General features: G+C 39.5%; 1 protein-coding gene across 1 annotated transcript; it reads right to left on the bottom strand.

Annotated features, from left to right (window-relative positions):
• Positions 1-346: 346 nt before the first annotated feature.
• On the bottom strand, positions 347-2,146 carry LOC126686597 (myb family transcription factor PHL8-like). Its single transcript, XM_050380728.2, has 6 exons — positions 1,840-2,146; positions 1,668-1,744; positions 1,515-1,596; positions 1,344-1,434; positions 1,185-1,254; positions 347-1,105 (listed from the first exon to the last, which is right to left on the bottom strand). The coding sequence occupies exons 1-6, from the start codon at positions 1,961-1,963 to the stop codon at positions 530-532; spliced, it is 1,020 nt and encodes a 339-aa protein (XP_050236685.1). The 5' UTR covers positions 1,964-2,146; the 3' UTR covers positions 347-529.
• Between the last annotated feature and the right edge of the window lie 22,376 nt (positions 2,147-24,522).

The raw sequence follows: 24,522 nt of genomic DNA, 5'->3' as shown, positions 1-24,522 counted from the left end.
AACCTCATATTCTTCTTTTATATACTTTAATTATGATTTGAGCCTCCTAAAACTTTCACTTTAAGTCTCTTTACCAGATTTAGTTTGTAGTAAGAAAGGTTGATATAAATGTAATGAGCATGCAGTTGTCAAGATTGGACTTTGTGTCATGTCCATCCAATGAATTTGGAAGAATTACTCACATGGTTCCATCAATTCAATTTAATCCATAAAACAAGAAAAATTTACCCTTTTTATCAAAATACAAAGCTGATTTAGATACTTCTACAGTAACATTTTTAAAGCCCTGTAACCTGCATCAGATAGGGAGACAAGGAAGCAAGAATAATACTAATAGATATTCCCATAATACAATATTTATAGTATGTTCTTATATGGATATACTTTCAAAAGTTACAGAGGGTCCGATATACATAGTTTATAAACAAATTCTTTACTTAAAGATCACTCAATCTTACTACTGCTTCATATCTTTATACTACTTTAGCCTTTATAAGTATAGTTTAAAATTGTAAAAAGATGGACTTGCTCAACTTTCCTTGTGATTCAAGTCTAATGTTTTTGTTGAACCTGCTTCAAACTCGATCTGATATTGGCTGTTCAGGTCAAATATTCTCAAATTTCTTGATCTTTTCACAACAGGCTGCTCTACACAGATAGTATCACAAATCGTTGCAGCAGGGCATCTCTTTTTCGGGTGATGGATCGGATGAATATCCATCAAAGGAAGTTCAACAGTGGGAATGATAGAATCATTAGCTCGGTTCATGAGTTGTCTATTATCGTCCTTTGTTCCAGAACTATCTGATGATGTTAGGGAACTTTCAACTGAACATACAGCGCCTTTTCTCGTCACAGTTTGGTTTCTGTCGGTTGATGTTGTGTCTTTTAATATGGAATTTTCTATCTCTGTCAACTCTGAGATGGAAGAAGTCGAACATCCCGTGTTAACCATTGAGACTAATCTGGATAGTTCAGCTTTTGCAAGTTCAATTCCCATTGCAGAACAAGGATTGTACCCTGAAAGTGTTTCTTGTGCTTTCTTTAATACGGATTTTAAATATTTCCCTTGTGCTTCTATTCTCAGCTGCAAATGTCTCTGAACCTGAGAGTTGCATACTTGATTGGATTAGTATTCTTCAATACTTATTTTTAAGGATTAGTATTCTTAACGAGTTGCATACCTCAATCTGTTCATGAAGTTTCCTCTGCACTTCCATTTGCATTTCGAGAGCTTGAGCAATCTGAAAGCTCCTGTTCAACACAACAGCACATTCATTTTAATAAGTTGAGGGGCTTCTTCTTTTTAGTAACAGTAAATACGCATAATTTGTAACCCTTACTCGTTGATTGGAGTTTGGATTCTCTCAGAAATTCCTGCTTCGGATTCGTCATTAGTACTTTGTATCTCTTTGTAATCTGCATCAAAAGAACCTGGAAACAACTACACCTCCATATAAGAATACAAAAAACAAAAAACATATTGTAAATCTGATTGATTAATTGTATCTCACCTTCATGCTTATTCTCAATGCTGCCTTGCGATTGAGACTGCGATTCTGATTGCATAAGCTGATTCTTACCCAGCCTGTACTTCTGCAGCAGCAAAAACAAACAAATCAGAACATTTGCATTGCCTAAATTGGTAAAAGCAAGCAGGATTGGACCTGTAAATGACTCTTTAAATGGTACAAAGTAAGTCCAGAAATAGCCATCATCCTCATCACACTCTTTGGCGTTGCCTCTGTCAATATAAAAAAGAATCAGAAACCTGCCATTCCTTTTAATATTCGAATGATAAACGAAAGATCACAATATATAAACGTATCGATACTCAACTATCCGCGCCTCCAAGTTGATCGACAGCCTCAACAAAGCGTTGATGCAGCTCAGGAGTCCATTTAAGCCTAGGTTTTGCATCAGTAGACAAAACCAACTTCATATTTTCATCCTGCAAATCCATTTGTTAGCTGAATGTGTGATGATTATGGGGGCAGGGCAGGGTGTGCTTATAAAAGGAGGTGTAGTTGGGTGTGTAGTCACTCCATATCTGGAAACACAGAGTGGGGCAATGGGAATATATGCTTATTAGCTAGCTGCTTTCTTCTTTGACTTGAAAAGGAAGGAGAGGGAGAGAATCTAATATGATGAGAGTGAGTCATCTTAAAAGAAGGGAAGAAAAAAGTGTATGCTTTGTTTTTAGGCCAAATCTATCTAGAGGTCCCCGTACTTTACATTTTTTTTCATAAGTCCTTATATTTCATTTTTGTATTATCTGACTCCTCTACTTATCTATTTTTTTTTCATGTCCTTTTTGAGTTTTTTCCATTCTTTTTGTATGACTGGAGGAAAAAAAGATTGTAAGTATAGGGACTGGAGGAAAACAAAATTGTAAGTAGAGGAACTGGAAAAAACTCAAAAAAGACCTGAAAATCAAAAATAGATAAATAGAAAGACCAGATAATATAAAAATAAAGTATAAAAACCTACGGAAGAAAAAATATAAAATACAGCAACCTATAAATAAGTTAAGCCTTGTTTTTATCTTTGCTCTTCCTGTCCCACCATTATCAATTATATCAAACCCCATTTTATTTCATATTGTGTTTGTTTTGAAATGGAAAACCAATTTCATTTCCTTTTTTTTTTCTTCTCTCTTTGGGTGGGGTGTAGTGTGATTGGCAGATTCTCTTTGTTCTTTGTAGGGCTAGAGGAATCAAAGAATCTAACCTTAGATTTTAGGACCCTTTCATCTATTATATTAATTTTTTAATAAAAGAAACATATAGTTGATACAACTCCTATCTAATGTGAACTGCAGAAAATTTATCAAATTACTATTTTTATCTATTTTTCATTATTTCAAAGCAACAAAAAAGTACACACAAGGCCAATAATTCATTTCAATTTATGGATATGACTTGCTATTATTTTGATACTGATAAATATTTAATTAATGGAACATTAACAGTACAATTTGTTCAAATATTATACTCCCTCCATTAAAAAATGTATGACATTTTAGAGTAAAGTGCAGACATTAAAAATACAATTAATACATATAAAATTTTAAAGATTATCCTTAATTCACGTGTCATTTGTACAAAAAAGAAAGAAAAAGACATTTCTCCATCATTTCTCTTTCCTTTTATTGCAAAGAATTGGCTGAAGCCTGATAGAGACACTAGAAAGGTATACACATACGGAAAAGAGAAAATCCCTTAATATCTTCTGTAATGATATTTGAAATGCCAACCGATATAAATAGACCAAGTGGATGAGAGAGCAGAATGTTGGTCATCCAATCGGCAAACCTATTTCCTTTTCTATAAGGGTGATAGATACAAACGCGCAAACCTATTTCCTTTTCTATAAGGGTGATAGATACAAACGCGCCAGTCCCTTCTTAACAGGTTACTAACAATGTACATCAAATTAAAATTGGCATCAGGGCTTCTATCATCACTGAGGAGAGCATCAACCGTAAGCTTACTATCCATCTGAAGAAGGATATTCTTATACTGAAATAGAAAATATAAAGGCCATCCAATGCACCCAAGAGCTTTGCTTGAAGAGCTGAACACCAACCAATATTCCTATTGTACCTAAACTACCACTCTCCACTGTTATTTCGAGCAATGCCACCAAATTACGCTTGGTTTGATTATATCCGAACAGCTTTGCTAGAGTTGATCCTCAGCCAACTTGGGGAAGGTTAAACAATCAAACATTCAATTGTTGCACAAACACAGAGTAGCATGTTGAATGAAATCATGTGCTTTAAGCGTATAGTTAACCATAAGGTAGACAAATTGAGCAATTTTGTCGGTGCTACACATCTCGTTTTTTAAAACAAAACTGCTTCACTAGATTCACAAGCTCCAACATGTAATGCCAATGATAATTTTCCAGTTATTAATCTGCATTTGATACTTTTCCTGCAAATTACCAAAGAACGATTCATCAAAAGGCAGACTAATGTAGGCCAGAAAAGCAGAGGATTTGGAAATAGAGGCAGAGTAAGGAACGCTGGATAGGGGTATGCATTCGGTTTGGTTAACCGAACCAAATTTTTTGGTTTTTTAAAAACCGAACCAAACCAAAATTTTAGAGGAAGAAAATATTTCGACCGAACTGAACCGAAATCGGTTTGGTCAGTTATTTCGGTTTGCTTCGGTTATTTCGGTTTGATTTATATGTAAAACAGTCATGATTTTTTAAACTCAAAGCAGAACCGAACCGACCAACCGAAATTTATGTCCAATTTCCAACCGAACCGAATTTGTCGGTTCGGTTTTTCGGTTTTGGTTCAATTTTGCACACCTTTAACACTGGAGGGCGAGGAACTGGTCAGACTTCTCACGTGAAAGGAAGTCAAGACAGAGTGTTTTCTCTAAACCCACAAGAAGCTCAAACCTCTAGCGCAAACGTGCAAGGTGTCTTTTATATAGCTTCTTTGGATGCATTAGTTTTGTTGATTCGGTTATTTGTAAGGTACGTAGTTTTAATTGAAATTCGAGAACACATTTTTAAAAGACGGAGAGTATGTAACACCCCGTGAATTTAAAGAATTAAATCGCGCCATGTGGAAAACACTTAATAGGAACGAGAAAACATAAATTAAATTTAAGTATAAATTTCATTTATAAGTGCCTTTAAAAATATATCATATAACATTGCTTCTAAGAGTGAGTAATTGTGTAAGACCTTGTCCAAAGATACCGAAAATAGGTTCCTAAAAATTATATTCTTTAGGAGTCGTGAACAATTAGCTTTTAAAAGTTTCTCTGCTCTGCAGGAATAGAACTTTCTCTGTCTTTCTGACATAGAATTTTATCATGGATCTTAATATGTCCATTCAATCATTGTCTTTATCGGATGATGAAGACATCGTAGTTTGTGATCTGGGAGATAAAGCAAAAGCAGTATGGGAGTAGAAGATTTCTAACTCCCTAATCGGCAAAGTTTTATCTACTAAAAGTGTAAATAGAGAGGGATTTATCTCCACGATGAATTATGTCTGGAGAACAAAAGAGCCTCTGGTTGTGGAATCTTTGGGTAAAAACATTTTTGTGTTTCACTTTGGATCGGCAGCGGACAGAAGGAGAGTTTTATCAGGCGGCCCTTGGAATTATCAGGAATATCTTATTGTTCTTGAGATTCCGGTGGGTGCAGGAGACATATCAACGATGAAGTTTGATAGAGCTGATTTTTGGATTCAATTACACAATTTGCCTTTATTGTGTTTAAACAAAGAAGTGGGATTACATCTGGGGACTCAAATAGGAGAGGTGATTGATGTAGATCCTGGAGCCTCGGGAGATTGTTTGGGTAAGTACATGAGAATCAGAGTTAAAGTGGATATCCTGAAACCTCTGAAACGAGGGTTGAAGGTTAAACTAGATGCAGCGGGTAATACTATTATGGTCCTACTCCGTTATGAGAGATTACCGGAGTTATGCTTGAATTGTGGAATTATTGGCCATCCCCTGCTGGAATGTGAGTTGCCGTTGGCTATGAATAATTCCAATTATAAGTACAATGATAGTATAAGAGATGGTCCTGTTAGTATGAGGAACGGGAAAGGAAAGCAAGCAAGAACCAGTATAGTCCACAGGGAAAGGAAGACTGTTGAGGTGGAGGAGACAGGGAATAAGAATATTCCGGTGAAGTGGATGGAGAAAATGCCCAGGGATGGAAGTTGGTGAGTTTTCTGGAAATAATTCAAATATCCCACAATCTTTGGGATTGACTGAATATACGCCAGCTGTGATTAGTGGGAAGATAAAGGAGGATGGGAAGAATCTCAACGAAGGATCTTCAGAGTTAATAGAGATCGGGATTGATAAGGCAACTGAACAGAAAGGAAAGGAGATTTTGGCGCTTTCTAATTCCTTACATTCAACTTTTGAATTTAGGAAGGGTGTAGAAGAGAGGGCTAAATCTAAGAGAGGTAGCTAGAAAGGGCCTGATAAAGCCCATGAGCAGAATGAGCCCAAAGAAAAAAAATTTAAAAGGAGGAAAGAAGAAAACGTTACCGTTTTTGAAAGAAGAATTTTTCGGTACTAAAGAAGGGGTTATCTCTAAAGCTGAGGTGGGAATTAGGGATGGTTAAACAAAGCTCTCTCTCTCTCTCTCTTGAAGTGCAGGTGAATCATGGGGAGGAAGCTACAATTATTCCAACGGTGGACCCTGCAGGCCAGGGCCACCGAGAGTTATGAAAATCTTTTGCTGGAATGTTCAAGGGCTGGGCTCCCCTAGAACATTCCAAACGTTGAATGACCATATTCACTCTGTTCAGCCTAACCTAGTTTTCCTGATGGAAACTAGATTTTGTTCTTTCAAATTGGAGTCAGTTCGATTAAAGATTGGCATGGAAAATTGTTTTGGTGTTGATTGCGAGGGGAAGAGTGGCGGTCTAGTGTTGGTAAAAATACGCAAGCGTACGTATGCCAACTTGTAATACAGACTATGAAGTCCGGATATCGTACCCACAGAGAAAGCTCTAAAGACAACCAGTTAAGGAACTCGATTCGAATAGCCGAAAAGATAGTTTTGTTTGTTGTGTAATTAAAAGACAGAAATTAGCAATTATAATTGAAAGTGAACTAAAGCTGTGATTTAAATAGTGTTTTGACAATAATGGGAAAAGCAGGGATTATTAATCTTCGTTATGCTGTTTACTTGATTTGGGTTATTGATTGTATTGTTCTGATGAGGTTCGAACTAATCTAAAGCACCTAAAATTCTCTCTCGAGCAATTACAGGCAAAAGCATTAAACTCACTAATACTAGATTAATTATTCACTTTCGCACAATGATTAACCTATGTATAAGTCAATTTAATGGTTGTTAAGCAAATTCAAGGAACCCGCACTCGTTAATTCACTCTCGCACAATTAACTCCTGCGTTCTTAATTATATTGTTCTATTCCAATTTTACTCTCTCGAGCTAAAACTAAAACAAAAGGCATAGACTAAGTGATCAGTTTAGGCTAAGCGTTAAGCACAATAATTAAAACCCATCAAGAACAAAAACCCATAAATCCAATTCAATTAGACAGACATAATTATGATTAATAATCCCCAACGAAGGGTTTAACTAGACATAACAATGAAATAACTAAAAGCAATAATTAACGAATTCATTCTGCGATTAAATAAATACAGAATTACGAAATTAATATCAATCGTACCTTGGTTGAAGTAAACTAATAATGAACAATGAAAATCCAGCGATAATAATGAAGAACGAAACTAAGATTGTAATAAACTAAGGTATAATCTCAAAAACAAAGTCGCGAACCCTAATACAATGATTAAGAATGGTATTTATACTATGTTTTCTTGTAATCTTCGAGCTATGTGAAATTCCCAAAATACCCAGGTCTTTAATAGTCAAATACGGGCTAAAACGTCAATTTCGCCAGCTGCTATCGAAGGGGGCACGACGTGCAGGAGCCAAGGGCACGTCGTGCCCTTCATAAATTCCAGCCGCACGACGTGCATAGCTAGACCGCACGTCGTGCGGTCCCAATTTTCTTCAAGCACGTCGTGCTCAACGACGTGCTCTCCCATCTCCAAAGTTCTGGACACTGGACCCTGACGTGCTCTCAACGTGCTCTCTATGTGCACGACGTGCACTTACAGATTTTGGCTCCAAACATTCGATTCTTGCTTCAAATGCTTCCCGAGTCCTCCGCAAGTCCAAAATCACTCTAATAAGCTCCGAATCATCCGTTTTCATGCATATACCTGAAAAACTTGGACATAACAATAAGAACCACAAATGACATGAATTCGACATTACATACGCATTAAAAAGACCTGAAAGTATCTAGAAAATAGGAGTATTTCTACTCCTATCAAACATCCTCACACTTACCTTTTGATTGTCCTCAATCAAATAAAGAACAAAGCCACATTACCAATCATCAAACTTTGTCAGAAATCCCAAAATTAAAGCACTTTCACAACCCCCTAAATAATGAACTGATCAACACTAAACCTTTAAGCCAAACAACACTGCAAAAATAACATCAAATAACAATGCCTAGTGCCAAATCATGAATTAATAACACCAAAACTACACAGATACACTTATTAAAACATGACTTCAAAATTATATTGATCACAAAGGGCAATCCAATCAATTCAAAAACACAAACGAAATTCGAGCAAATGAGCAAAAATACAAGTCTGCATAATGAAATCACCAAGTAACTCCTCACAAGGTAGTCTCTCGCACACACGTGTAATAGGTACAAACAATTAAGCTCTCACATCAATACATGTAATCTTGCCATAAGCTTGCCTATAGTTCATAATTCCACTACTGAGTTAAGTCAAACAAAAAGAATCAAAATGGACTTTTAAAGGGTTGTAATGGGGTCTGGGTTAGGGTACGGAAAAAGGTAAATAACATGGTGAAAAATGACTTGACAAACCGACAAACATCACTGGAACTACACAACTAATCACATTCAGCTCTTCAACTAATTTAATATCTTTTTCTTCTCTTTTTATTGCCTTGAGTTCAACTTTTTAGCATTTTATCTTTTAAGCTCAACTTTTCGATTTTTTTTCTTTTGTTCTCTTTTTTTTTCTTTTTTTTTCTTTGCTTTCTTTTTCAAGCTCTCTTTTATTTTCCGCTCTTTTTCCTGAACTTCAAAAGGCAGCACTAATCATATCAAACAAGAGATAATCAATCTAATATCATGAGCTGAGGATGTTATACATCCTCACACTAGTTTCCTGCATATCCATCAATCTGTCAAGTCACAATAAGGTAGAAAAGAGGGAGATAAGAAAAGGTAAAGTGTGTAAAATGTGTGTAAAACAACAAAAATATGGCTAAGGCTCAAATTGGTTAAACTAAGGGACAATGGGTAGGCTATTTAAAGTGGTCTAAAGAATGGGTTATCCTAATTGCCATTTATCACTTTCAAATTATTCAACCTACAATGCAATTTTATTGTGGACGCAAGGCAAGTTCTAGAAAATTAACATGTATCGACTCACACCACAATAAATTGAGACATAAAAAGTATGCTCGATAAGGCTCAAAAATCTCACAAAACTGGGTAAACACAAGGTGATTTAAAATACAAACATGTTTAATTGCTCAAAATTTCAAAATTTACACAAGTACTCCTGTCAAGATCGTCATGCCAAAATTCACAATATTCAGAAGAAAGAACATGTTCCATGAAGTGCAAATTTTCACCTACGTCCTATTAATTCATGCTGGCTAACTAGGTAAATGTTATTTAACTATCATTCTTACACAGTTGTTCGAACATAAAAGAAAAAATTAACCAACTCATTAAATAGGGGGAACGAAAATACTAAAATCTCAGAAATTCTGACATCACAAAAATCATGGCATATGGGCGACAAAATGACACAACAAAGCGGTAAGTACAAGTAGCAAAATATCCAACATGACATAGCATAAATACACCCCACGGGTTCACCACATAAGATCAACCACTCCTAAAACATCCTACAGACAAACATAAGGATAAAAATAAAAACATAAGTAAGAAAGAAAATACAGTTTTCTCCCCACCCTCACACTAACCGATGCATTGTCCCCAATGCAATCACACGAAACAAAACACACATAAACATAAAAGTACGATAAGAAAGAACAAGAAATAAAAAAAATAACATAAAAGGGAAAATAAGACAAAACGCTCTAGTAATCCTCCGGCTCTGGTGATGGTGAGTAGACAGGAGAAGGGTAGTCACCACTCGGGTGAGTGGCCCGCATGTGGGCCCGCTGCATGCGATGATGGTCCCGCTGCTCTCGAAGCATCTGCCTCTGTCTGTTCTCCATGCGCCCCTGCCTGGTCTCCATCTGCTGTCTCCAAGCAGTCTCAGAAGATGGCTGTAATGGCTCCTCAAAACCTGGAGGACCCTCAGTAGCCTCAGTACCCTGTGCACTCTCCTGAACATGCTCTGTCTGATGCCCCTCTGCATCCTCATCCTAATCATCTGCAGCTTCTGGCTGCTCCACTGCACCATATTTCTTCACCCATCCTGTCCTCTGATAAAAAGGGATAATCACATTGTTGTTATCCACCACATTGCACTTCTTCAGGTAGTCCATATCAATATGTTTCAGCTTTGGCTGATGTAGTGCTTCCCATTCCTCCTCTGTAGAATAAGCCTGGAAACACTCAGCCATAACACTCACAAGCAACCCCATACCCAGTGGACTCGCAGCTTTCTGCTGCTGCATCTTCAGGAGCATCTCCAAAATGCGATATGCCATGTTGATCCGTAAAGTATCATCGTCGGGATATAACAGAGCATAGATCACAATCAAATCATTATGGCCAATTTTGTTGGCCTCCTCGATTCCACAAATATTGTACTTGTACCACTTGAATGCTAGCAGTATAGACACATCCTTGATCAAGTTTGCCTTGGAATCCTTCTGAAACGCAGGCTCGCCAGACAATTCTCTCCACATCTGATCTCTCTGATACTCTGGAGGAGTAAGACGCATACCGCCACTACGCATCCCAAACGTGGTTCTCAACCACCTCATATCAAAAGTGTGCCGTACCCCTCGCAGACGAAAACTATACTTAGATTCTACACCACCCTTTCGCTTCAACGTGGTGAAAAACTCTCTAGTCAGCTCTGTGTAAGTGTGGTGGGATGCCTCGCTCAACCCAAATAAACCCCATCTCCTCAAGTGACTGTCAAAAGCTTCCTGCATATTCAGTTTGGCAAGAGTTTCTGCATCTACAATCTTACAACCTATCATCCTCCTCTTACTAATCACAGCATATCGCTCACCTTCCTCGACAGAATAAATAGGAAAGGGACAATCATACCTCGCAGCCATACTTGGCCGCTGTCTGCTGCTCGACGGTGCTGTGACTGGCGGAGGAATCCGTTCCGCAGCTGCTGTCCGTGATCGTCCCCTGCGAAGTTGTGCCACTGGTGGTTCAGGAGAACTATGAGTCCTCACTATGCTTGAATCCTCCGGATCAGTGTCTTCTTCCCCAAAATTAGGATTTTTCGACCTAAATGTCATGATTGGTGAAATTGGGACTGAAATCTTCAAAAATTTGGAGGAGAATTCTGTTTTGGAGATGGTTTAGGTATAGGGAATGTGGAATTTAGGATGAATTTGATGTAGAAAAGAGGGAATTAGGGTAGGGTTTATGGTGGGGAATTTTCGGAATTGGGTTGGGAGAAAAGGGTTTCTTTTAATTCTGATTTTGTGTGGGGAAGAATGGTTAAAACGCCCTAAAAACGGTCCTAAGAACGTTCGGCGCACGACGTGCGCTGGTGTCCTGCACGTCGTGCGCCATCCCACCGCGCGACGTGCAGGGGCACGTCGTGCACCCTATTCTTGCACGTCGTGCTCCTGTTAATTTGTACTGCACAGTCATTTCTTTGCGCCTGTACCTGCACATCACAAACACCAATACCGGGATCAATCTGAACTAACAAAAATCAAACACGAAAACATAAAATAGACGACTTAAAATAAACATAACTAAAATTAAAAAAAATTAAATCTAGCTAATGCACAAAATAAATCTCAAATGCAATAAAACATAAATTATTCGGACTTGTCATCCAAATAACGCTTGTTTTAGGTCGCTAGCGTTGACCGTGTAGTACCTGACTCAGTTTGGAGCGTCGAAAGTGTAGCACTCTCGTCCTTCGTCCGTCAACGGACCTAAGTACGGCTTGCACCGCTGTCCATTTACTTTGAAAGTCTCTCCACTTGCATTTTCGAGCTCAATTGCCCCATGCTCAGCTACATGGGGCACCTTGAAAGGTCCGCTCCATCTCGACTTAAGCTTGCCAGGGAATAGACGCAAGCGAGAGTTGTACAGTAGCACATGACTGCCTTCTGTAAACTGCTTAGGCACGATATGAGCATCGTGCCATTTCTTGGTCTTTTCCTTGTATAACTTGGCATTCTCATATGCCGACAAGCGAAACTCATCAAGTTCATTCAGTTGCAGGAGGCGCTTCTGCTTCGAGAGTCGAGAGTCAAAATTTAACTCTTTGATGGCCCAATATGCGCGATGCTCTAACTCCAAAGGTAAGTGACAAGCTTTCCCATAGACTAGCCTGTAAGGTGACATACCAGTTGGTGTTTTGAATGCTGTCCGATATGCCCACAACGCATCATCCAATTTCTGAGACCAGTCTTTGCGCGAGCTATTCACTGTCTTTTCAAGAATGCGCTTCAACTCTCTATTGGACACTTCAACCTGTCCACTAGTCTGAGGGTGGTAAGGAGTCGCCACTCTGTGATAAACATGGTATTTCCTCATCAGGGCGGAAAATTGCTGATTACAAAAGTGTGACCCTCCATCACTGATGATCGCCCGTGGCACACCAAATCTATTGATCAACTTCTTCAGGAACTTCAGGACCACTTTTCCATCATTAGTGGGCAAAGCAGCTGCTTCCACCCATTTCGACACATAGTCGACGCACACCAAGATGTATAAGTTCCCACACGACACAGGGAATGGTCCCATGAAGTCTATACCCCAGACATCAAAAATCTCAACCTCCTGAATAGAGGAAAGAGGCATCTCATCACGCCTTGATATATTGCCAGTTCGCTGGCATCTGTCACAGTGCTGCACAAAATCTCTCACATCCCTGTGCAGTGTAGGCCAGTAGAAACCACTCTCTAGGACTCGTGCTGCTGTCCTACCCGAAGCATAGTGACCCCCATAATCTGAAGAATGGCACTGAGTCATAATGGCCAACATTTCTTCCTCTGCAACACATCTCCGGATCATCTCATCTGCACACACTCGAAATAGATATGGCTCATCCCACAGATAGCGCTTAACATTAGAGAGGAACTTCTTGCGCTGGTGACTGCTTATGTCAGGAGGCATAATGTCAGCTGATAGATAGTTGGCGAAGTCTGCATACCATGGATTCATCGTCTCCTTAATGAGCATGAGAGCCTCATCAGGAAACCTTTTGTTGATGACTTCACCTTCTATCACTGGCTCGGGAACCTCTAACCTCGACAAGTGGTCCGCTACCACATTCTCCGTGCCCTTCTTGTCTCTGATCTCCAAATCAAACTCTTGCAGGAGCAAGACCCACCGAATCAACCTAGGCTTTGCATCTTGCTTGGCAAAAAGGTATCGTAGCGCAGCATGATCAGTATAAATGATATCCTTTGAGCCAAGTAGATACTGCCTAAATTTATCCAGTGAAAACACTACCTCTAGCATTTCCTTCTCCGTGGTAGTGTAGTTCAGCTGAGCTCCTGTTAAAGTGCGACTCGCATAATAGATGACATGAAGCTTCTTGTCCTTCCTCTGCCCCAGAATGCTTCCCAACGCCTGATCGCTTGCATCGCACATGATCTCAAAGGACAGATCCCGATCCGGACTAGAGATGACTGGGGCAGTGACCAGTGCTTCCTTTAACCTGAGAAAAGAAGCTAAACAGGCATCAGTAAACAAAAAGGGCGCGTCCTTGACAAGTAAGGTAGTCAAAGGACGCGCTATGGAAGAAAAATCCTTGATGAACCTGCGATAAAAACCTGCGTGCCCGAGGAAGGCACGGACTCCCTCCACTGTAATTGGAGGTGGAAGCTTCTCAATTACCTCTGTCTTTGCCCTATCAACCTCGATACCCTCTCTGGATATCTTGTGTCCCAAAACAATGCCCTCCTCAACCATGAAGTGGCATTTTTCCCAGTTCAGCACCAGATTCGTCTCTTCGCATCTCCACAGGACTCGGTCTAAATTTCGAAGACAACACTCGAAGGAGTCCCCGAAGACTGAAAAGTCGTCCATGAACACTTCCATGATGTCTTCGATCATATCATTGAAGATCGAAGTCATGCACCTCTGAAACGTAGCAGACGCATTGCAAAGACCGAACGGCATGCGGCGGTAGGCGAAAGTGCCATATGGACAAGTAAAGGTAGTCTTCTCTTGGTCCTCTGGGAAGATAATGATCTGATTGTACCCAGAGTAACCATCCAGAAAACAGTAAAACGCATGTCCTGCCACTCGCTCTAGCATCTGATCAATAAAAGGAAGCGGGAAGTGATCCTTCCTAGTTTCGGCATTCAGCTTCCTGTAGTCAATGCACACTCGCCACCCAGTAACCGTGCGAGTAGAAATCTGTTCCCCTTTCTCATTCTCTACAACTGTCATCCCGCCTTTCTTCGGCACACACTGAATTGGGCTCACCCATGAACTATCAGAAATGGGATAGATGATGCCCGCATCAAGTAGCTTCACAATCTCCTTGTGAACCACCTCTTTCATGTTAGGGTTCAGCCGTCTCTGTCTCTGCGCAGATGCCTTAGACTCATCCTCCAAATGAATCCGATGCATCACTACTGAAGGGCTGATCCCTCTGATATCTGAAATCTGCCACCCAATAGCCAAGATACGTCCCTTGACTACATCAATGACCCTCTGCTCTTGCTTCTTGGTGAGCTTGTTGCTGATGATAATAGGCAAAGTGCCATCAGCTCCCAAGAAGGCATATCGTAAGTGTGCAGGCAAAGTCTTGAGCTCCACTTTTGGTGGCTTCTCAGAGGAGGGAGGAGTGATGTGCTTGCTCTTCAACAGTGGTTCGAGGACTGGTTCCTCTAAGTACTCCTCCCTTTTATTCGTCATAGACTGCATGATGGCATTGTTTGCTGCTAGCTGTTCTTCTACTAACTCATCCACCATGTCTACCCGCATGCATTCACCTCCAGAATTGGGATGGCGTGTGATCTTTCTCATGTCAAACTCAACGCTTTCATCCCCAATTCTCAGAGTCAGCTTTCCATCATGAACATCGATAAGAGCTCTGCCAGTGTTCATGAATGGTCGCCCCAATATCATCGGGCACTCCTTGTCCGCTGCGTAGTCAAGGACAACAAAATCCACAGGGAATATGAATTTGTTGACCTTCACTAGGACATCCTCCACAATCCCATGTGGTTTTTTCAGAGAGTGATCCGCTAGCTGCAACATCATCGGCGTAGCCTGTACCTGTTGATCACCAAACATACTACGAAAAAGGGATAAGGGCATCAAATTAATACTAGCACCTAAATCGCAAAGGCAATTAACAGACTGCATGTTACCGATAGTACAAGGGATAGTGAAACTTCCTGGATCCTTAAGCTTGGTCGGTAGACTGCTCAATATGATTGAGCTGCAGTTTTCTGTCATCGGTACTGGTCCCTCTGCATCCCAACTCCGCTTGTTGGTGATGATCTCCTTGAGAAACTTTGCATAGTGCGGCATCTCTCTCAATGCGTCTGCCAGACTAATGTTAATCTGTAGCTTCTTGAAAGTTTCAAGAAATTTGTGAAACTTCCAAGTGTCCTGCGGCTTCTTCACTCTGTGTGGGAATGGCACCTTTGGCACAAAAGGAGGTGGTGGAGGTGGTTTAGCAACTACCTTTTCAGGCTCGCCACCCTCACACTGTTCCTTTTCCGCCTCAACTGTAGAACGTCCTGCATATGGATCATCCAGTGCTTTCCCACTTCTCAACTCAATAGCCTTGAGATGCTCTCTGGGGTTTTCCTCAGTAGTGGATGGTAAACCCCCCTGACTTCTGCTTTGCAGTGCTTTAGCCATCTGCTGATTCTGCACCTCAAGGTTATGAATTGTAGCAGCATGATTTTTAAATGTTTGCTGCGTCTCGGCATCCTTCTTCATCATCATCTCCATCAATTTATCAAACTTGCTGTGGAGAGACTCGCCTTGCTCTCTTTGTTGGAAGCCAGGAGGATGCTGCGGTCGGTTGTTCTGATGTTGGAAATTCCCTTGATTCTGAAAGTTCCCTTGATTCTGGTAGTTGCCCTGATTGTGTTGTGGCCTCTGTCCGCCCTGAAAGCTCGGACCTGCCTGATTGTTGGCATTACCCTCATTGTCCTTCCATGAGAAATTCGGGTGATTCCTCCATCCTGGGTTGTAAGTGGAAGCGTATGGATCATTGCCCTGTCTTTGCCCTCCCACAAAATTAACTTGTTCATTGTTAGACTGACCCCATACAGAACATTCATTCGACATATGACCATGCTCCCCACATACCTCGCAGTTACTCTGAATGGCAGCTACATTGTTAATATTAACTCCTGCAGCCTGCCGTGTAAGAAAATCCACTTGATTTTGCAATGCTGCAGTCTTCGATTTTAAAGCCTCCATTGCAGAATCAGCAGTAACTGACACAACTCCTCTCTGCGCAGGTGCCTTCGCCCTTTCAGATGGCCAAAAACAGCCATTTACTGCCATCTCATCTAACAGATCGAATGCTTCATCCGCCGTTTTTCTCATCAGAGACCCTCCTGCGCCTGCGTCAATCGTGCTTCTCCCCAGTTCAGTTGCTCCATTATAAAAGGTTTGGATCAGATTCTCCCGAGTGATGTTATGATGCGGAACTTGCCTCTGCATCTCCTTATAACGCTCCCACGCTTCATGAACTGATTCCCCATCAAGTTGCTGATAGAGCATAATATCCCTGGTCAGCTTTGCAGTCTTTGCCATGGAGAAATACTTGTGCAAGAACGCTTTCGCCAAATCAGACCAAGTGTTAATGCCTGCGCTAGGTAGAGCGTGAAGCCATTGTTTCGCCTTATCCCTCAGAGAAAATGGGAACAGGCGAAGCCATACCTCGTCGTCAGTCATGTTGTTCATCTTGAATGTGCTACATACTTCCAAGAAGTTTGCAAGATGTGCGTTAGGATCTTCCCTAGGCAACCCATAGAACTGGCAGTTATCCTTCAACAGCTGAATGACACTCGTTTTGATCTCATAATGGGTCGTCGGCACAGGATGTGCAAAATAGCCATGGGTGTTGTTTCCCACATTCGGCTGAAATATCTCCATCAGTGTTTTCACTCGAGGCCCTTCATTGTTCTGTCCTTGAGCATTCTGCGGATTCTGCTAATTTTGATTCTGCGGGATCACTCGATTATCACCCGCATTGTTGAATCCAGGAGGAGCATCATTTTCGTTCTCCATGTTGAGATTCCTTTGAGTTGAGTGTGTTGCTTTTCTGACACTGCGCTCAAAGGTGGTGAGGTCTTGTTGAAACGGTTCTAACGGTAGTCCTTTGCGTCGTGTATTATGCATACACTAAGAGAAGTATACCTGAAACAACAAAATCAACAAACCACACGCGTAAAACAAGAAAAATAAAGACTAAAACAAGCCAAGCAATCTCAACTTAGTTGTTAAAGAAAAACTTTCCCCGGCAACGGCGCCAAAAACTTGTTGGTAAAAATACGCAAGCGTACGTATGCCAACTTGTAATACAGACTATGAAGTCCGGATATCGTACCCACATAGAAAGCTCTAAAGACAACCAGTTAAGGAACTCGATTCGAATAGCCGAAAAGATAGTTTTGTTTGTTGTGTAATTAAAAGACAGAAATTAGCAATTGTAATTGAAAGTGAACTAAAGCTGTGATTTAAATAGTGTTTTGACAATAATGGGAAAAGCAGGGATTATTAATCTTCGTTATGCTGTTTACTTGATTTGGGTTATTGATTGTATTGTTCTGATGAGGTTCGAACTAATCTAAAGCACCTAAAATTCTCTCTCGAGCAATTACAGGCAAAAGCATTAAACTCACTAATACTAGATTAATTATTCACTTTCGCACAATGATTAACCTATGTATAAATCAATTTAATGGTTGTTAAGCAAATTCAAGGAACCCGCACTCGTTAATTCACTCTCGCATAATTAACTCCTGCGTTCTTAATTATATTGTTCTATTCCAATTTTACTCTCTCGAGCTAAAACTAAAACAAAAGGCATAGACTAAGTGATCAGTTTAGGCTAAGCGTTAAGCACAATAATTAAAACCCATCAAGAACAAAAACCCATAAATCCAATTCAATTAGACAGACATAATTATGATTAATAATCCCCAACGAAGGGTTTAGCTAGACATAACAATGAAATAACTAAAAGCAATAATTAACGAATTCATTCTGCGATTAAATAAATACTGAATTACGAAATTAATATCAATCGTACCTTGGTTGAAGTAAACTAATAATGAACAATGAAAATCCAGCGATAATAATGAAGAACGAAACTAAGATTGTAATAAACTAAGGTATAATCTCAAAAACAAAGTCGCGAACCCTAATACAATGATTAAGAATGGTATTTATACTATGTTTTCTTGTAATCTTCGAGCTATGTGAAATTCCCAAAATACCCAGGTCTTTAATAGTCAAATACGGGCTAAAACGTCAATTTCGCCAGCTGCTATCGAAGGGGGCACGACGTGCAGGAGCCAAGGGCACGTCGTGCCCTTCATAAATTCCAGCCGCACGACGTGCATAGCTAGACCGCACGTCGTGCGGTCCCAATTTTCTTCAAGCACGTCGTGCTCAACGACGTGCTCTCCCATCTCCAAAGTTCTGGACACTGGACCCTGACGTGCTCTCAACGTGCTCTCTATGTGCACGACGTGCACTTACAGATTTTGGCTCCAAACATTCGATTCTTGCTTCAAATGCTTCCCGAGTCCTCCGCAAGTTCAAAATCACTCTAATAAGCTCTGAAATCATCCGTTTTCATGCATATACCTGAAAAACTTGGACATAACAATAAGAACCACAAATGACATGAATTCGACATTACATACGCATTAAAAAGACCTGAAAGTATCTAGAAAATAGGAGTATTTCTACTCCTATCATCTAGCTCTTTTTTGGAAAGGAGGTAATGTTTCCATTAATAGCTGGTCCAAGTTTCATATTGATTGTTTTGTAGCGGGTGATAATGGTTTTGTTTGGAGATTCACTGGAATCTATGGGAATCCCGTTACGTCCCAGAGAGTTCATACCTGGACTCTTTTAAATAGACTCAGCAATTTGTATGATCTCCCTTGGCTTTGTGGAGGGGATTTCAATGAGATTCTTTCCTCGAGGGAAAAGTCAGGTGGCACATTAAGACCTGATTACCTCATGAATAATTTCAAGAACGCGCTTGAAGATAGCAACCTGATGGATGCAGGGGGAACAATGCTGAGGAAACCTGGTGGGGTAGAAGAGGTGGGGAAGTGATCAAGGAGAGGCTTGATAGATTCCTTTTCAATTTGGATTGGAAGCTCCGGTTTTCAAGGTTTGAGGTCAGTTTGCTCGATTTTTTTGGCTCTGATCATAGGCCAATCATAATGGATGGATGCCCGATTGTTAAGAGAAGAGGAAAGGGGAAGAAAAGAGGCTCCAGCTTTCAATTCGAAGAAGTTTGGACTACTAGAAGAGATTTCAAGGATATTGTTAAAGATCAATGGGAAAGGGAGATAAGAGCAAGCTCTACTGATAATTTAACAAGGAAGTTAAAAAGGTGCTCAAATATTTTCAACAAATAGGGTAGTATGAATTTTGGGAGACTTAAAAAGAACATCGAAGCAAAAAGGAAAGAGTTCAATGAGCTGATTATGGCCAGCTATGTGGATTTGCTAATAGAAGATGTGAAGAGAGTAAAAAGTGAGCTAAACTCTCTCCTTAGAGAGGAGGAAATTATTTGGAAGCAAAAATCTAGAGTGAGCTGGCTCAAGCACGAGGACAGTAACTCGAGATTTTTTTCACAGCAAAGCAACCGCAAGGAAATCGAGGAACAATATTGATGGTTTGTTTGATGAGGCTGGTATCTGGAAGGAGGAGAATAGGGATATTGAAGATATTATTCAGGGATATTTTACTACCCTGTTTGATAGCAGTAATCCTACTGAAGGGGATATAGAGAAAGTACTTGAGTGTGTAGTGCCTTCTGTTTCAGAGGCAGATAATAATATGCTGGATGCAAGCTTTACAAGGAGCGATATTTTGAAGGCTTTAAAGGATATGCATCCTACGAAAGCCCCCGGAGTTGATGGATTTTCAGCAATCTTTTTTCAAAGATACTGGAATATTATTGAAGGAGATATTGTTGAGGTATGTCTCAAGGTCCTTAACCATAATGCTATGTTTGGTAGTATTAATGAAACTTTAATAGCGCTCATTCCCAAAGTTAAAAAAGTTGTTTGTATGTCAGATTTTAGACCTATTAGCTTGTGTAACGTAACCTATAAAATTGTTGCGAAAGCTCTAGCTAACAGATTTAGAGTTGTGCTTAAGGATGTTATTGACCAGTCCCAAAGTGCCTTTGTCCCTAATAGGCAGATTTTTGATAATGCCTTGCTTGGCTTCGAATGTATTCACAGTATTAAAAATTCTAAAAAGAAACTGAATGGCCCTATAGCTATTAAACTTGATATGTCGAAGGCCTATGATAGGGTTGAGTGGACTTTTATTGAGTCTATGTTAAAGCAGATGGGTTTTAGTGTAAGATGGATTAGTAGAATTATGAATTGTGTTAATTCTGTGAATTTTTCTTTTCTGCTGAATGGTGCGGTGAAGGGGAGAATTGTCCCTAAGAGAGGCTTAAGACAAGGGGACCCGCTGTCACCCTATCTTTTTCTTATTTGTGCACAGGGATTGTCATCTTTGATCAATAAAGCAGTTGCTGAAGGGAAGATTCATGGAGTGAAATTTGGAGGGAACTGCCCTAATATTTCCCATCTTTTTTTCGCTGATGATAGTCTCTTATTCGCTCAAGCTTCTGTTGAAGAATGTGACGCTATTGAAGATATTTTAAGCCTCTACGGTAAAGCATCCGGGCAGGTGATCAACTTCCAGAAATCTGCTATTTCTTTTGGTAAAGGGACACCTCAACATATGCAACTCATCATTCAGAACAAGCTGCAAATTCCTATCGTTCCTTGCCATGAGAGATATTTAGGCCTTCCTGCAACTTTAGGAAGAGAAAAAAAAAATCAGCTTCAAAGGGATAAGGAATAGTATCTGGCAGAAGCTCTCAAGTTGGAAGGATAAGCTGTTTTCTTGTGGAGGGAAAGAGGTGCTTATCAAAGCAGTGATTCAATCCATACCTGCATATTCTATGAATTGTTTTAAATTTCCCAAGTCTTTGATTTATGAGATTGAACAAATTTGCAACAAGTTTTGGTGGGGATCTTCAGAGGGGAATAGGAGAATCCACTGGGGGAAATGGAAAGATCTTTGCTAGCCAAAATGTATTGGAGGTATGGGCTTTAGGGACTTTGAGGCGTTTAATAGAAGTATGTTAGCAAAGCAAGGTTGGAGATTGCTAACTTTCCCTGATTCTTTAATTGCCAAAGTTTATAAGGAGAAATACTATAAAAACTGCTCTTTTTTTTAAGCATCTTCTCCTAGAAATGCCTCCTTTACATGGAAGAGTTTAATGTGGGGAAGGGATGTCCTATCTAATGGAACTCGATGGAGAATAGGAGATGGAAATTCAGTGAAGATTTATTATGACAGATGGATCCCAAGGGAAAGCACGTTTCAAGTCATCAGTCCTCCTAAGTTGCAACCTGGAGCAAATGTGAGTGAGCTGATTAACGAGCAACGTAGTTGGGATTTAGATAAAATTAAAGCCTCATTTGTGCAAGCAGATGTGGATAAAATTTTGAGTATTTCCCTAGCTTATTTTTTGACTAATGATAAACTTATGTGGCACTATGATAAGCGAGGGGAATATACTGTAAGGAGTGGATATAAGATTGCTATGGAGATGAAGGAGGCAATTTCTTCTTCCTCAAATAGTTTGCATTTTCTGAGATGGTAGAAACTTCTCTGGAAGATCAATATGCCATCAAAAGTCAAAAATTTTATTTGGAGATGCTATTATGATTGGTTGCCAGTTCGAAACTCTTTGATAAAAAGAGGTATGTCTATTGATACCTTCTGTCCTACCTGCGGTAAGGACTCTTAAAGCCTTCTCCATCTTCTGTGGTTTTGTAAAGAGGCTAAATAAGCTTGGAAAGGCTGGGGGCTAGCTGATTTAGTTAAACCAGAGAGATTCTGGAGTACGAAAGATTTTCTTACTCAGGCTAGTGTAAAGCTGCAGAAGGATCAGTTCGCTATTTTCTGTTTGATTTGTTGGCTTTTATGGAATAATAGGAACTCCTATCTTTTTGGAAAAACAGCTAAACACTGCAGTCAGTTGGTGAGTTGGGCCTTCTCTTATGTAGAAGAGTATCAGCAGGCGAAGGGTGGAGTAGAGGTTGGAGAAATCCAATGAATGACTAGCGATGCAGGTGTGGAAGATAGGAGATGGGTTCCTCCTCGAGAAGGTGTTTATTGTGTGAATGTTGATGCATGTTTTGATGTTAGAAATAATAATCATAGTGCTGGTGTGGTTATTAGAGACTGGAATGGGGTAGTCAAAGCTTCTTCTTATCAGAGATTTAACGTGCAGTCTGATGTGAGTATAGGGGAAGCTAAAGCTATCCGAGAAGGAATGCAGTTGGCAAAGGAAACGAATCTTATCCCTTTTTTTTTATCCAATCTGATGCAAAAGTTGTGGTGGAGAGTTTCAACAGACCGGAGTTGCCGTGCAATGAGCTGGGTTTATTAGTAGCAGATTGTAGAATGTTAAATGCTGATAACTATTGTTTGGGTTTTAAATTTGTTTACAGGTCTGCTAACTTGGTGGCTCACCAATTAGCTAGATTAGCTTTTCTGAACATTGAGATGAATCAGGTCTGGCTGGGGAATGCCCCTCCAGATGTTTGGCAAAGTGTAATGGCTGATTTTGCAGCTTCTTAGTAATACAAGTTTACTTTCAAAAAAAAAATATATCATATATATGAGTTTGAAATTTAAATCAGTGAATTTAAATTTTATTAAGCGGAATTAATCGAGAAGTAAGAAATACTTATAAATTAAAACAAATTAATTTATATTTTTTGCGTGAACATTTTTCAAGTTAATATTCACGAAATATTTTTAGAAAGCTATAGTCAAAATTTTATAAAATTTGAACATAATTTTTATATTAAGTGGGGTTGATTTGGACCCAATAAATCTTCAGACATTTATTAAAAATAAATATAAGTCTCGTACGAAGAAAATGCTTTTATTCGTTTTATATTCATAGAATTTTTGGGTAAAGTTTCATGAAATTAGGAGTTATTTTTTGTATTACGTAAGGACGAATATTTAAAAACTTGGGTTAAAATGACGCGTAAGTCAACATGGATTAGTTTGATATTTTGGTAAACTATATAAATTTAACATTTCATTTTGAAATGTTAACAGTAACCATAGTTCCTTCTTCTCGTTTTTATTTTGATGATTCAGTGTGCAAAAATTAGGTTTAAGCGATTTTCGATCCGTTTTTTCTTTTCTAACTCAATTTTCTTCGGCAATCTGCTAGTATTTGAGGTAATAACCATTAATTTGAATTCGTTAATTTGAGTAATAATAACATTATGAGTAATGTTGCAGCCTGTAAGAAAACTAACTTGAGTGGGACTCACAATATGAGACAATGACATACTTTAAACCATTCGTGGGAATATCAGTCACCAATTTATACACCATATTATACAAACTAATATGCCTGAAATCCTTGATCGTTTTTGGCTTTGGTCATTTTAGGAATGAGAGACTCAGAGTTTTATTAACATCCTGGTCCATTATTCCTTCTTTTTAAATTTGTTGAATCATATCAATGGGGGTTGGTCCAAGTGGTAAGCGGCTTGGTATCGCTTAGGCAAGGTCTCGGGTTCGAGTCTTGAAATGCTGAAAATCCCCACTGGCAGACTCACCCACCATACCAGATGCGCGACGCGGGTCGGATCCGGATTAGTCAGGGCGCTGGAAACCAGATGGGCTAACCAAAAAAAAATTGTTGAATCATAGTGCACATAGAGCTACAAACCATTGGCCATTGATGTTGATAAAAGGTAACTGAGATATTATTAATTCCTAGAGCTTTTGAATGCTTCAACTGTAAAAGAGCATGGTAGATATCTGAATTAGTGACTTCACTAACCAGTAGGGAAGCCATGTTCTTATCTAGAGACGGGAGCTCCCAATCTCCGATAGGGATAAATAGGTCCGTTATTAGCATCCTCAGTAGTACATATGATGTCACGACCCAAATTCATGAGCCGCAACAAGCTATAGGGAATGGGAGTGTTAGCTCCAAAACTCGGGGCAAGCCTAAGGCACTAAAACTTTTTCGCTAACCCATATACCAAAACAATAACATAGATTAGAGGCATATTTAAAACATACACATATACATAGTACTGGGTATTTCGCTACCATACATGTGGGCATAAAACTTCTGTAACCTCGTACATACTAGCCGAACCAAAACCATACACATACACTGGTAAAACTTAACCAGGTCTAAAACAAGTGCCATTAGCATTACAATATAAACATCATAAAACGTAGCCTACAAAAAGATATATACAGACAGTAGGTATATATACAAAAGTCATAAAAAACAATGATGTAACAGGCCACGAATGGTCTATCATAGACTATCGCAGCTCTAGTGAGAAATCATGTAATGTACATGCAAAAAGAGACTTTCAAAACAAGAAGTCAAAGTCTGGTTTTGTGCAAAGTCTAGGTACCTGAAAGTTTAAATATCAACGGGGTCAGACTATGCTGAATGAGTTCACATTTACTAATGGTATTATAA

This window comes from Mercurialis annua, linkage group LG6 (genome assembly GCF_937616625.2).
Source record: "Mercurialis annua linkage group LG6, ddMerAnnu1.2, whole genome shotgun sequence".
Lineage (NCBI taxonomy): Eukaryota > Viridiplantae > Streptophyta > Magnoliopsida > Malpighiales > Euphorbiaceae > Mercurialis > Mercurialis annua.
The sequence above is the reverse complement of the archived record's forward strand: the minus strand, read 5'-3'. Positions and strand labels throughout refer to the sequence as shown.